The following is a 13,167-nucleotide window of genomic DNA, read 5'->3' on the forward strand; positions in this document are numbered from 1 at the left end:
TCTCATTCCTCCCATTCCACTTAGTCCCCCCATTTCTCTGTTTCTCCCAGTCCCCCCCATTCCTCCCAGTCCCCCCCACTTCATCCCATTCTGCCCAGTCCCCCCAGTTCCTCCCAGCCCCCCTGGTGCCCCCATTTCCCCCATTCCTCCCAGTTCCCCCATTCTACCCAGTTCCTCCCAGTTCCCCCATTCCCCAGTTCTCTCATTCCTCCCAGTCCCCCCCAGTTCCTCCCATTCTGCCTACTCCCCCCCATTCCTCCCAGTCCCCCTGGTGCCCCCAGTTCCCCCATTCCCTCCCGTTCTGCCTGGCCTCCCCAGTCCCTCCCAGTCCCTCCGCCCCGCCCCCCCCGTTGCCATGGCAACCCCCGTACCCGGGTCGCGCGCGCGCGCGTGCGTGGGGGAGGCGGGGAGGCTGTCGGAGGAGGAGAGCGAGCGGCTGAGCGACGAGAGAGAGCGGCTCGTGTGCAGCAGCGACGCCTGGCGGGCCAAGTGCCGGAACAGCGCGCGGCGCCCCCTGCCGGCCGGAGGCCGCGTCACACACCCCCGCGAACCACCCCTCAGCGCCCCCTGCCGGCCGGAGGCCGCGTCACACACCCCGCGAACCACCCCCCAGCGCCCCCTGCCGGCCGGAGGCCGCCTCACACCCCCCCCCCGCAACCCCCAGTTCCTCCCAGTCCACCCATTTCACCCAGTTCCTCCTAGATCCCTCCAGTTCCTCCCAGTTTCTGCCAGTTCACCCAGTTCCTCCCAGTTCTCCCAGTCAACCTCTGTCCTCCCCAGTTCCCCATTCCCAGTTACCCCTTGTTCTCCCAGTTCCTCCCAGTTCCCCCACAATCCCTCCAGTTCTCCCCAGTCCACCCAGTTCCCCCAGTTCACCCCAACTCCCCCAGTTCCCCCAGTTTGTCCCAGTCCCCCCAGTTGCTCCCAGTTCCCCCAGTCCCCACCTCTCGTGGCCGCCGCCGCCGCTGCGCCGGTTCCTCCGGGCCATCTTGGCGCGTGCCGGGCGCCGCCGCGCGGGCCCCAGCCGGATCGAGGTGTTCTCCAGCGGCGTCGTGGTCACCAGCACCTTCGTCCCACTCTGGGGGGGTCAAGGACACCCATGGGGACCCCCATGACCCTCGACCCCATCATCCCCATGACCTTCCATGACCCTGGTGACCCCCATGATCCTCATAACCCTCCACAACCCAGGTGACCGCCATGAACCTCATGACCCTCCATGACCCTGGTGACCCCCATGAACCTTGACCCCATGATCCTCATGATCCTGCACGACCCTGGTGATCCTCATGACCCCCCCCATCCTGTGACCCACATGATCCTCCAGATCCCCATGGCCCCCTAAGACCCCCATGAGCCACCATGATCCTCACAACCCCCATGATCCCCATGACCCCCACGACCCTCCATGACCCTGGTGACATCCATAAACCCCATGAGCTCTCATGATGCTCACAACACCCTCTTGACCCCCACCAACCCGTGACCCCACAATCCTGTGATTCTGGTGACCCCCATGATCCTCATGATCCCCATGACCCTGGTGACATCCATGACCCTGGTGACCCCTACGATCCCTATGATCCTCCAGATCCCCATGGTCCCCCACGAACCCCGTGACCTCCCATGATGCTCACAACCCCAATGGCCCCCATGATCCCTGTGACCCCACCAACCCATGACCCCACAATCCTGTGACTCTGGTGACCTCCATGATCCTCATGACCCTGGTGACATCCATGACCCTTCATGACCCTTGTGACACCCATGAACTCCATGACCCACTATGATCCCCATGACCCTCACCAAGCCATGACCCTCAATCCTGTGACTCTGGTGACCCCCATGGTCCTCATGACCCTCCATGATGCTCACAACCCACATGACCCCTATGACCCTCCATGACCCTAGTGACCCCCATGAACCCCATGACCCCCCCATCATCCTCATAACCTCCATGACCCGGTGACCTCATGACCCCCATGATCTCCACCAATCCATGACCCTCAACCCTGTGACTCTGGTGACCCCCACGATCCTCATGACCCTCCATGACTCTGGTGACAACCATGAACCCCATGAACCCCCATGATGCTCACAACCCCCATGATCCCCACAACCCCCATTAATTCATGACCTTCAATCCTGTGACTCTGGTGACCCCCACGACCCTCATGACCCTCCATGACCCTGGTGACCCCCATGATCCTCATGACCCTCCATGACCCTGGTGACCCCACGATCCTCATGACCCTCCATTACCCTGGTGACCCCCATGATTCTCATGACCCTGGTGACACACGTGACCTCCAGGACCATCCCCACCCCATGGCTGCCATGATCCTCAAGATCCCCATGACCCCCAATGACCATAGTGACCCCCATGATCCTCATGACCCTCCATGACCCTGGTGACCCCCATGATCCTCATGACCTTCCATGACCCTGGTGACACCCACTGTCCCCCACCACCCCGTGATCCCCATGACCCTCGACCCCATGACCCCCTGGTGACCCCTACGATCCCCCTGTCCCCCCCCGTCCCCCCCGGTCCCCCCGTCCCCGCTGACCTTGAGGATGAGCTCCACCACCTCGGTGTGCACCAGCCCGTGGACGGGTTCCCCGTTGACGTGGGTGATGAGGTCCCCGGCGCAGAGTCCGGCCTCCTGCGCGGGGCCGCCCTCCTCCACGTGCTGGGACCCCCCCGACAGGTACCCACAATGCACTGGGGCCGCGCCCCGTGTCCCCCGTGTCCCCAATGTCCCCACAGCTGCCCACGGCCCCGGTGTCCCACGCGTCCTGTTGTCCCACCGAGGCTCCCCCGTGTCCTCACGTCCCCGTAGCCACATGGCCTCCCATGACCCACGCGTCCCCACATGTCCCCGATGACCCCCGTGTCCCCAATACCCCCCATGTCACCATTGTCCCCCCCATGTCCCCAATATTCTCCATGTCCCCATTGTCCCCCCATGTCCCCACTGTCCCCCCATGTCCCCCATTACTGTCCACGTCCCCAATGCTCCTCACGTCCCCAATACTCTCCATGTCCCCATTGTGCCCCAAGTCCCCATTGTCCCCCCATCTCCCCACTGTCCCCTCATGTCCCCAATACCCCCATGTCCCCAATACCTCCCATGTCCCCATTGTCCCCCTATGTCCCTATTGTCCCCCCATGTCCCCATTGTCCCCCCATGTCCCCAATACCCCCATGTCTCCATTGTCCTCCCATGTCCCCAAAACCCCCATGTCCCCAATACCCCCCATGTCCCCATTGTCCCCCTAAGTCCCTATTGTCCCCTCATGTCCCCAATACCCTCCATGTCCCCAATACCCTCCACGTCCCCATTGTCCCCCTACGTCCCTATTGTCCCCCCATGTCCCCAATGCCCCCCGTTGTCCCCCCATGTCCCCAAAGTCCCTCCATGTCCGCAATATCCCCCATGTCCCCAATACCTCCCATGTCCCCATTGTCCCCCTACATCCTTATTGTCCCCCATGTTCCCATTGTCCCCCTCATGTCCCCAATACCCCCATGTCCCCAATACCCCCATGTCCCCAATGTCCCCCCATGTCCCCAATACCCTCCATGTCCCCAATACCTCCCATATCCCTATTGTCCCCCTAAGTCCCTATTGTCCCCCATGTCACCATTGTCCCCCATGTCCCCAATACCCCCCATGCCCCCATTGTCCCCCCATGTCCCCAATATCCTCCATGTCCCCATTGTCCCCCCAGGTCACCATTGTCCCCCTCACGTCCCCAATACCCCCATGTCCCCAGTACCCCCCATGTCCCCAATAGCCCCCCATGTCCCCAATACCCCCCAAGTCTCCATTGTCCTCCTGTGTCCCCAATACCTCCCATGTCCCTATTGTCCCCCCATGTCCCCATTGTCCCCCCATGTCCCCAATACCCTCCATGTCCCCAATACCCCCATGTCCCCCTGTACCCCTATGTCCCCAATACCCTCCATGTCCCCAATACCCCCCATGTCCCCATTGTCCCCCCATGTCCCCAATATCCTCCATGTCCCCATTGTCCCCCCATGTCCCCAATACCCCCATGTCCCCCTGTACCCCTATGTCCCCAATACCCTCCATGTCCCCAATACCTCCCATGTCACCATTGTCCCCCTCATGTCCCCAATACCCCCCATGCCCCCATTGTCCCCCCGTGTCCCCGTTGTCCCCCGTGTCCCCGCTGACCCAGACGACGTGGTGGACGCTGTAGACGTCGCTGTCCCCCAGGTAGACGCGGATGGCGCGCAGGGTGAACCCGAACTTCTTTCCGGGGCGAGGGATGGCGATGGGGGAGCGGGGGGGGGCGGCCACGGCGGGGGCCAACTCGCGCCCCGGGGACGAGTCCCGCGACGAGGGGTCCGAGGACAGCGAGCGGGGGGACATGGGGCTGCCCAGGGGCGACGAGCCAGGCGCCTCCGCTGCGCCCCGAGATGGCACCGTGACCCCCACCATGGACCCCCCCATGGCCCCCCCATGGCCACGGGGGGCCCAGCACCCACAGAGACCCCAGTGTCCCCTCCATGGGGGTCCCAGCACCCACACAGACCCCAATTACCCCCCCATGAGGGTCCCAGCACCCCCAGGAACCCAGGGCACCCCCCCATAGGGGTTCCACACCCACACAGACCCCAGTGCGCCCCCCAGCACCCACACAGACCCCAATGTCCCCCCCCATGGGGGTCCCAGCACCCACACAGACCCCAATTACACCCCCATGGGGGTCTCAGGACCCACACAGACCCCAATGTCCCCCCCCCCCGGGGGTCCCAGCACCCTCAGAGACCCCAATTACCCCCCCATGAGGGTCCCAGCACCCCCAGAAACCCAGGGGACCCCCCCATAGGGGTTCTGCACCCTCAGAGACCCCAATGTCGCCCCCCATGGGGGTCTCAGCATCTGCACAGACCCCAGTGCTCCCCCCACCCCAGGACCCACAGAGACCCCGCCAAACCCCCCCCAAAATGGGGCTGGGGGGGTCCCAGCAGGAGCAGGGAGGAGCAGGGAGGTTTTGGGGTGGGGGGTTTTGGGGTGAAGGGAGGGGGTTTGGGGGTGTTTTGGAGTTGGGGGTTTGGGGATGGGGGGGTTGGGGTGCTGGGGGGGGTTGGGGTGAGGGGGTTTTGGAGAGCAGGGGGTTTGGGGAGGGGGGCGGTTTTGGAGTTGGGGGGGTTGGGGTGCTGTGCGGGTGCTGGGGGGGGTTGGGGTGGGGAATTTGGGGAGCAGGGAGGTTTTTTGGGGGGTGGGGAGGGGGTTTGGGGTGCTGGGTTGGGTTTGAGGTGCTGGGAGAGGTTTGGGGTGCTGGGAGAGGTTTGGGGTGCTGGGAGGGGGTTTGGTCTGCGGGGGGGGGTGGGTTTTGGGGGTGCCACCCACCGCTGGGGATGATGACGGAGAGCGCGGTGGCCGATGCTGACTTGGTGACCTTGGTGGGGGCGCGGGGGCTGCGCTTGTCGCCCCCCGTTTCGGAGGGGGGGACCCCCGGGTACCTCGGTCGCCGCAGCCCCAGCTCAGCCCGGGGGGGGGGGCAGCTCCCGGGGGGGCCGATCCCCTGGGGGTTGGGGGGGGACACCCTGGTGAGGACCCTCAAAAGGGATGCTGGTGTCTAAGATCCTCCCCAATTCCATCTGGACCCCCCCCAATTCCATCTGGACCCCCCCCAATTCCATCTGGAACCCCCCCAAAAGGGATGGAAGTGTCCAAGACCCCCCCAATTCCATCTGGAGCCCTCCCAAAAGGGATGCCAGTGTCCAAGACCCCCCCAATTCCATCTGGAACCCCCCCAAAAGGGATACCAGTGTCCAAGACCCCCCCCCCAACTCCATCTGGACCCTCCCCAAAAGGGACACCAGTGTCCAAGACCCCCCCCCAACTCCATCCGGAACCCCCCCAACTCCATCTGGACCCCTCCAAAAGAGATATCAGTGTCCAAGACCCCCCCCAATTCCATCTGGAACCCCCCCAAAAGGGATGGAAGTGTCCAAGACCCCCCCAATTCCATCTGGAACCCCCCCAAAAGGGATGCCAGTGTCCAAGACCCCCCCAATTCCATCTGGAACCCCCCCAAAAGATGCCAGTGTCCAAGATACCCCCCCAAACTCTGTCTGGACCCCCCAAAAATGGACCCAAGCACCCAGGAACCCCCAACAGGACCCCCCCCCCCCCAATTTCCACCCCCCCCCCCGACCTGGCTCCTCGCCTGCTGCCTCCGAGGGTCCCTCGCGGGGGGGTCCCCCATTTCGGGGGGTGGGTCCCCCCGTTTCCAGCAGCGCTGAGAAGCGTCGCCGAGCTCCAGGGAGTGGGGGGCTCCCCTCACCCTCGGGGGGGGGCCCCTTCAGCAGCTGGGGGGCGCTTCCTGGAGGGATCCCAGCATTTTGGGGGGGGGGGGGGCTGACCCCCTGCAGCCCCCCAAACCCCCTTTGGGGGATCCCAATGTCTGGGGGGGGAGAGAGTCCCCACCCTGAGACACCCCCCCCCCGAGCCACTGCTAGATCCTCCACCCTCAGACCCCCCCTTTATGACCCCCACCCTGAGACCCCCCCTTGGGAACCCAAATTTGGGACCCCTACCCTCACCCCGCCCCCCAGGACCCCTCTGGGACCCCCACCTTTGGGACCCCCCACCCTCAGCCCCCCCCCCAGGACCCACTGGGACCCTCCAGAGCCCCCCCCCAACCTCTGGGCCCCCCTTTGTGACCCCCACCCTGAGACCCCCACCTTCACTCCCCTCCCCAGGGCCCCCCACCTTTGGGACCCCCCCCCCCCTCATTCCCCGTCCCCCCCCACCCGGGACCCCCCTGTCCCCCCTCACAGCTCGGGCGACGCGGTTCTCCAGCCACGGTCACGCGTGACCCCGTCACGTCGTCCCTTGGGTGCCTTGGGCTCGGGCTGCAGCGAGAGCTGCTCCAGGCTGCTGTACACCTGTGCACACGCGTGTGAGCACGAGGGTTTGCACATGTGTGTGGGAGCACCAGGGGGTTGCACACGTGTGGGAGCACAAGGGCTTTGCACACAAGTGAGAGCACGAGGGGTTTGCACACGTGGGAGCTCCAGGGTTTGAACATGCGTGGATGCACGAGGGTTTGCACACGTGTGTGAGCACCAGGGGTTGCACACGCGTGTGAGCACCAGGGGGTTGCACACGTGTGGGAGCACCAGGGTTTGCACATGCGTGGGAGCACGAGGGGGTTGCACACGTGGGAGCACGAGGGGGTTGCACATGCGTGGGAGCATGAGGGGTTTGCACACGTGGGAGCATGACGGTTTGCACACGTGTGTGTGAGCACCAGGGTTTGCACACATGTGGGAGCATGAGGGCTTTGCACACACGTGGGAGCACGAGGGTTTGCACATGCGTGGGAACACCAGGGGTTGCACACGTGTGGGAGCTCCAGGGTTCGCACACGCATGGGAGCACGAGGGGTTTGCACATGTGTGGGAGCACCAGGGGTTGCACATGTGTGGGAGCTCCAGGGTTTGCACACGTGTGGGAGCACGAGGGGATGGCACACAGATGAGAGCACAAGGGGTTTGCACACGCATGGGAGGAAGCAGGGATTGCACATGCGTGGGACCGTGCGGGTTTGCACACATGTAGGAGCACAAGGGGTTTGCACACGTGTGAGAGGATGAGGGTTTGCACACACATGGAAGGACAAGGGCTTTGCACACACATGGGAGCACGAGGGGTTGCACACGGATGAGAGCACAAGGGGTTTGCACACGCATGGGAGTGCGGAGTCTCTCAGGGCTTTGCACGTGCATGTGAGCGTGGGGGTCACATGGAGCTTTGCACACGTGCAAGCACAGGGTCAAGTGAGGCTTTGCGCACATGTTAGACAGCACAGGGGTTTGCACATACATGGGAGCACGAGGGCTTTACACACGCTTGGGAGCACGAGGGTTTGCACACATGTGTGTGAGCACCAGGGGCTGCACACGCGTGGGAGCTCCAGGGTTTGCACACGCATGGGAGCACGAGGGGTTTGCACATGCGTGGGAGCTCCAGGGTTTGCACACGCATGGGAGCATGAGTATTTGCACATGTGTGTGAGCACCAGGGGTTGCACATGCGTGGGAGCTCCAGGGATTTGCACATGTGTGGGAGCACAAGGGGTTTGCACACGCATGGGAGCACGAGGGGTTTGCACACACATGGGAGGATGAGGGGTTTGCACACGCACAGGAGCATGAGGGGTTGCACACGTGTGTGAGCACCAGGGGTTGCACACGCGTGGAGCTCCAGGGTTTGCACACATGTGAGAGCACAAGGGCTTTGTGCATGTGTGGGAACATGAAGGTTTGCACACGCGTGGGAGCATGAGGGGATTGCACACAGATGAGAGCACAAGGGGTTTGCACACGCATGGGAGGACAAGGGTTTTGCACATGTGTGAGAGGATGAGGGGGTTGCACATGCACGGGAGCACAAGGGGTTGCACACGGATGAGAGCACAAGGGCTTTGCACACACATGGAGCATGAGGGGTTGTGCAAGGATGAGAGCACAAGGGGTTTGCACATGCATGGGAGTGTGGAGTCTCTCAGGGCTTTGCACGTGCATGTGAGCATGGGGGTCACACGGAGCTTTGCACACGTGCAAGCACAGGGTCACACGGGGCTTTGCACACGCACTGGAGAGCACAGGGGTTTGCACACGCGTTGGAGCACATGGGGTGACACAGGCCTTTGCACACGTGTGTGAGCATGAGGTCATACAAGGCTTTGCACACACGTGGAAGCGCAGGGTCACACAGGGCTTTGCACACGCATTGGGGAGCATGGGGTGACACGAGGCTTTGCACACACGTGCAAGCACAAGGTCACGCTGGGCTTTGCACACGTGTTGGAAAGCACAGGGCTTTGCACACGTGTGGGAGCACGAGGTCACACAGGGCTTTGCACACGCATTGGGGAGCATGGGGTGACATGGAGCTTTGCACACGCGTGTGAGCACGTGGTCACATTGGGCTTTGCACACCCATAGGAGCATAGAGTCACAAGGAGATTTGCACATGCATGGGATCACAGGGTCACACGGGGATTTGCACACGCGTGGGAGAGCACGGGGCTTTGCACACCCGCGCTCGCACGAGGGTCACAAGGGGCCACACGCGTGTGACAGCAGGAGGGTCACACCCAGGTCATGGGTGGGGGGGTTACACACGTGTTACTACCTGCGCCCCCCCCATGCCCCCCCTTCCTCGTCCCCCCGTCCCCTCTGACCCCCCTCCCCTGTCTCCTGAGCCCCCCCGTGTCCCCCTCTCCCCTTTTCCCCCCTCCCCTGTTTTGCCCCACCTTGTCTCCCCCCCCACCCCTTGTGTCCCCCCAGCCCCCCCACCCCATAGACACCATGTCCCCCCCCGTGCTCCCTCACCCCATAGCCCCCCCCACCATCCCTCACCCCATGACACCCCCATGCCCCTCCCCCTCCTCACCCCATAGCCCCCCCCATAGCCCCCCCCATAGACCACCCCCCCCCATAGACCACCCCCCCATGCCCCCCCTCACCCCATGGCCCCCCCACCCCTCAATCCACACCCTTCCATGACCCCCCCCCCCCTCATATCCCCCCCACTCCCCTCCTCACCCCTTGCTCCCCCCCCCACCCCATTGTCCCCCCCCATGGCCCCCCCTCACCCCATGCTCCCCCCCCATAGCCCCCCCATGCCCCCCCTCACCCCATAACCCCCTCATGGCCCCGTCTCACCCCATATGCCCCCTCCCCCTCGCCCCACAGCCCCCCCCCATGGCCCCCCCTTGCCCCCCCCCCGCCCCCCCACCTTGCTGAATCTTGGGGAGCAGGAGGAGAACTGCCTGATCTCCACTGGTTCCTCCTCAGTCGTGTCCTCGTCCTCGTAGGCCGCGTGGGGGGAAACGCTCCGAGCGCGCTGGGGGGGTGAGGGGGGGGAAATGGGGTGAGGGGGGGCTGGGGGGCCATGGGGTTAGCAGGGAATGGGGGGGGCCATGGGGTGAGAAGGGGAATGGGGGGGAATGGGGGGACCATGGGGTAAGAGGGGGGCATAGGGGGGTCTATGGGGTGAGGGGAGAATGGGGTGGAATGGGGTGAGGGGGGGGCTATGGGGTGAGGGGGAATGTGGGGGGCTATGGGGTGAGAGGGGTGAGGGGGGGCACGGGGTGGGGGTGGAGATGGGAGGCATGGGGGGGAATGGGGGGGTCCATGGGTTAGGGTGGGGGGGGGGTCCATGGGGGTTAGCAGGGAATGGGGGGGCCATGGGGTGAGAAGGGGAATGGGGAGGATGGGGGGGGCACAGTGTGTGGGGGGAGGGGGGGCCATGGGGTAAGAGGGGGGCATGGGGGGTCTATGGGGTGAGGGGAGAATGGGGTGGGATGGGGTGGGGGGGGGGTATGGGGGGGCTATGGGGAGAGGGGGAATGTGGGGGGCTATGGGGTGAGAGGGGTGGGGGGGGGCAGGGAGTGGGGGGGGAGATGGGAGGCATGGGGGGGGAATGGGGGGGCCATGGGGTGAGAAGGGGAATGGGGAGGATGGGGGGGGGGCACAGTGCGGGGGGGGGGAGGGGGGGGCCATGGGGTAACAAGGTGGTGGGGAAGATATGGGGATGAGGGGGGCTGGGGGGGGCTATGAGGTTGGGGGGTCACGGGGGGGTCACAGGGTGAGGAGGTGCCGGAGGGGGGCTGTGGGGTGAGGGGGGGCCATGGGGGTTCATGGGGTGATGGGGGGGCCATGGGGTGAGAAGGGCTTGGGGGGGGGGCTATGGGGTGAGGGGGGCGGCGACAGTAGAGCCCGAAGTGAGGGGTGGGGGGGGTACGGGGTGGGGGGGGAGATGAGAGGCATGGGGGGGAATGGGGGGGTCCATGGGTTGGGGTGGGGGGGGGGCCATGGGGTTAGCAGGGAATGGGGGGGCCATGGGGTGAGAAGGGGAATGGGGGGTCTATGGGGTGAGGGGAGAATGGGGTGGGATGGGGTGAGGGGGGGCTATGGGGGGGCTATGGGGAGAGGAGGAATGTGGGGGGCTATGGGGTGAGAGGGGTGAGGGGGGGCAGGGAGTGGGGGGGGAGATGGGAGGCATGGGGGGGATTGGGGGGGTCCATGGGTTGGGGGTGGGGGTGGGGTCCATGGGGGTTAGCAGGGAATGGGGGGGCCATGGGGTGAGAAGGGGAATGGGGAGGATGGGGGGGGGCACAGTGTGTGTGTGGGGGAGGGGGGGCCATGGGGTGACAGGGTGGTGGGGAAGGTATGGGGGTGAGGGGGGGCTGGGGGGGGGCTATGAGGTTGGGGGGTCACGGGGGGTCACAGGGTGAGGAGGTGCTGGAGGGGAGCTATGGGGTGAGGGGGGGCCATGGGGGGGGCTTTGGGGGGGGTCCCAGGAGTTTAGGGGTTTCGGGGAGGGGGGCAGGGTGGGGATTTTGGGGACCTCAGAGGGATCTAGGGGTTCTCAGGGGTGTTTTAGGGGGTCCTGAGTGGGGATTGGAAGGGTCCTGAGGGGGGTGGGGGTTCCTGGGTGGGTTTGGGGGGGTCCCGGGGGTTTGGGGGGGGGTCTGGGGGTCCCAGGGGAGGATTTTGGGGACCTCAGAGGGATCTGGGGATTTTTAAGGGGTGTTTGAGGGGGTCCTGACTGGGGAATGGAAGGGTCCGGGGGGGATGGGGGTTCCTGGGTGGGTGTGGGGGGGTCCCGGGGGTTTGGGGGAGGTTTGGGGGTCCCAGGGGAGAATTTTGGGGATCTCAGAGGGATCTGGGGGTTCTCAGGGGTGTTTTAGGTGGCCCTGAGTGGGGATTGGAAGGGTCTGGGGGGGGATGGGGGTTCCTGGGTGGGTTTAGGGGGGTTCCAGGGGTTTGGGGTCCCAGGGGAGAATTTTGGGGATCTCAGAGGGATCTGGGGGTTCTCAGGGGTGTTTGAGTGGGGTCGGAGGGGGGATTGGAAGGGCTCCGAGGGGGGTGGGGGTTCCTGGGTGGGTTTGGGGGGTCCCGGGGGTTTGGGGGTGGTTTGGGGGTCCCAGGGGAGGATTTTGGGGGCCTTAGAGGGATCTGGGGGTTCTCAGGGGTGTTTTAGGAGGTTCTGAGTGGGGATTGGAAGGGTCCTGGGGGGCAGTGAGGGTTCCTGGGTGGGTTTGGGGGGGTTCTGGGGGTTCGGGGGGGGTCTGGGGGTGCCAAGGGGAGGATTTTGGGGATCTCAGAGGGATCTGGGGGTTCTCAAGGGTGTTTTAGGAGGTCCTGAGTGGGGACTGGAAGGGTCTGGGGGGGGATGGGGGTTCCTGGGTGGGTTTGGGGGGGTCCTGAGGGTTCAGGGGGGTTTTGGGGTCCCGGGGGGTCCCGGGGGGGGGTCTCTCACTGTCGAAGTAGCTGGTGTCCTCCTCGGATTCGAGTTGGGGGACGAACTCGGCCTTGAGGCGCAGCAGCCCCGTCCAGTCCAGGGAGGCGAAGAAGGGGTGCGCCTTCACCTCCGGGGCCCCCCCTGGAAAATGGGGGGGTCAGGGGGGCTGGGTGGGGGGGGTGGAAGCCTTCACCTCCTGGTTCCCCCCATGAAATTGGGGTTTGGGGGAGTGGGGGGGGACACACAGGGGACATGAGGGTGGCACAGGACATGGGGGGAACATCGGGGAGACAGACGTGGGGGGGGACAGAAGGGCCATAGGGGGACACAGAGGGGACATGGGGGACCTTGGGGACATGGGGGAGGGACATGAGGGGACACAGAGGGGCCAGGGGGTCATAGGGGGAACATGGGGACACGCAGAGTGTCACCAGTGACCAGCTGGCGCAGGGGACATGGAAGGTGGGGGGGCACGGGGGGACACAGAGGGGCCATGGGGACATGGCGGGGACATGAGGGGACATGGGGACACGTGGGGTGTCACTGGTGACCAGGCAGTGCAGGGGACATGGGGGGATGCAGAGAGGATGTGGGGACACAGGAGGGACATCTGGGGTGTCACCAGTGACCAGGTGGCACAGGGGACATGGGGGGGGACATGGGGGGACACAGAGGGGCCAGGAGGACCATGGGGACACGGGGGGGACATGAGGGGACATGGGGACACGTGGGGTGTCACCAATGACCAGGTGGCACAGGGGACATGGGGGGACACAGAGGGGGCATGGCGGGGGGAGACCAGTGACCAGGTGGTGCAGGGGACACAGAGGGACCAGGGACACATGGGGGGACACAGAGGGGTCAT

The 13,167-nt window shown here is 64.9% G+C and overlaps 1 protein-coding gene across 1 annotated transcript in view; it reads right to left on the reverse strand.

The window, feature by feature from the left end:
• Window positions 1-13,167, reverse strand: part of MAST1 (microtubule associated serine/threonine kinase 1) — a 33,612-nt gene that overhangs the window by 825 nt on the left and 19,620 nt on the right. The window contains 10 exon segments of the mRNA XM_069882409.1: window positions 372-514; window positions 945-1,078; window positions 2,571-2,693; window positions 4,206-4,438; window positions 5,388-5,562; window positions 6,199-6,328; window positions 6,822-6,931; window positions 9,792-9,881; window positions 9,883-9,899; window positions 12,321-12,443. Of these exon segments, the coding sequence (XP_069738510.1) occupies window positions 372-514; window positions 945-1,078; window positions 2,571-2,693; window positions 4,206-4,438; window positions 5,388-5,562; window positions 6,199-6,328; window positions 6,822-6,931; window positions 9,792-9,881; window positions 9,883-9,899; window positions 12,321-12,443 (1,278 nt within the window).

This window comes from Phaenicophaeus curvirostris, unplaced genomic scaffold, assembly GCF_032191515.1.
Source record: "Phaenicophaeus curvirostris isolate KB17595 unplaced genomic scaffold, BPBGC_Pcur_1.0 scaffold_127, whole genome shotgun sequence".
NCBI lineage: Eukaryota > Metazoa > Chordata > Aves > Cuculiformes > Cuculidae > Phaenicophaeus > Phaenicophaeus curvirostris.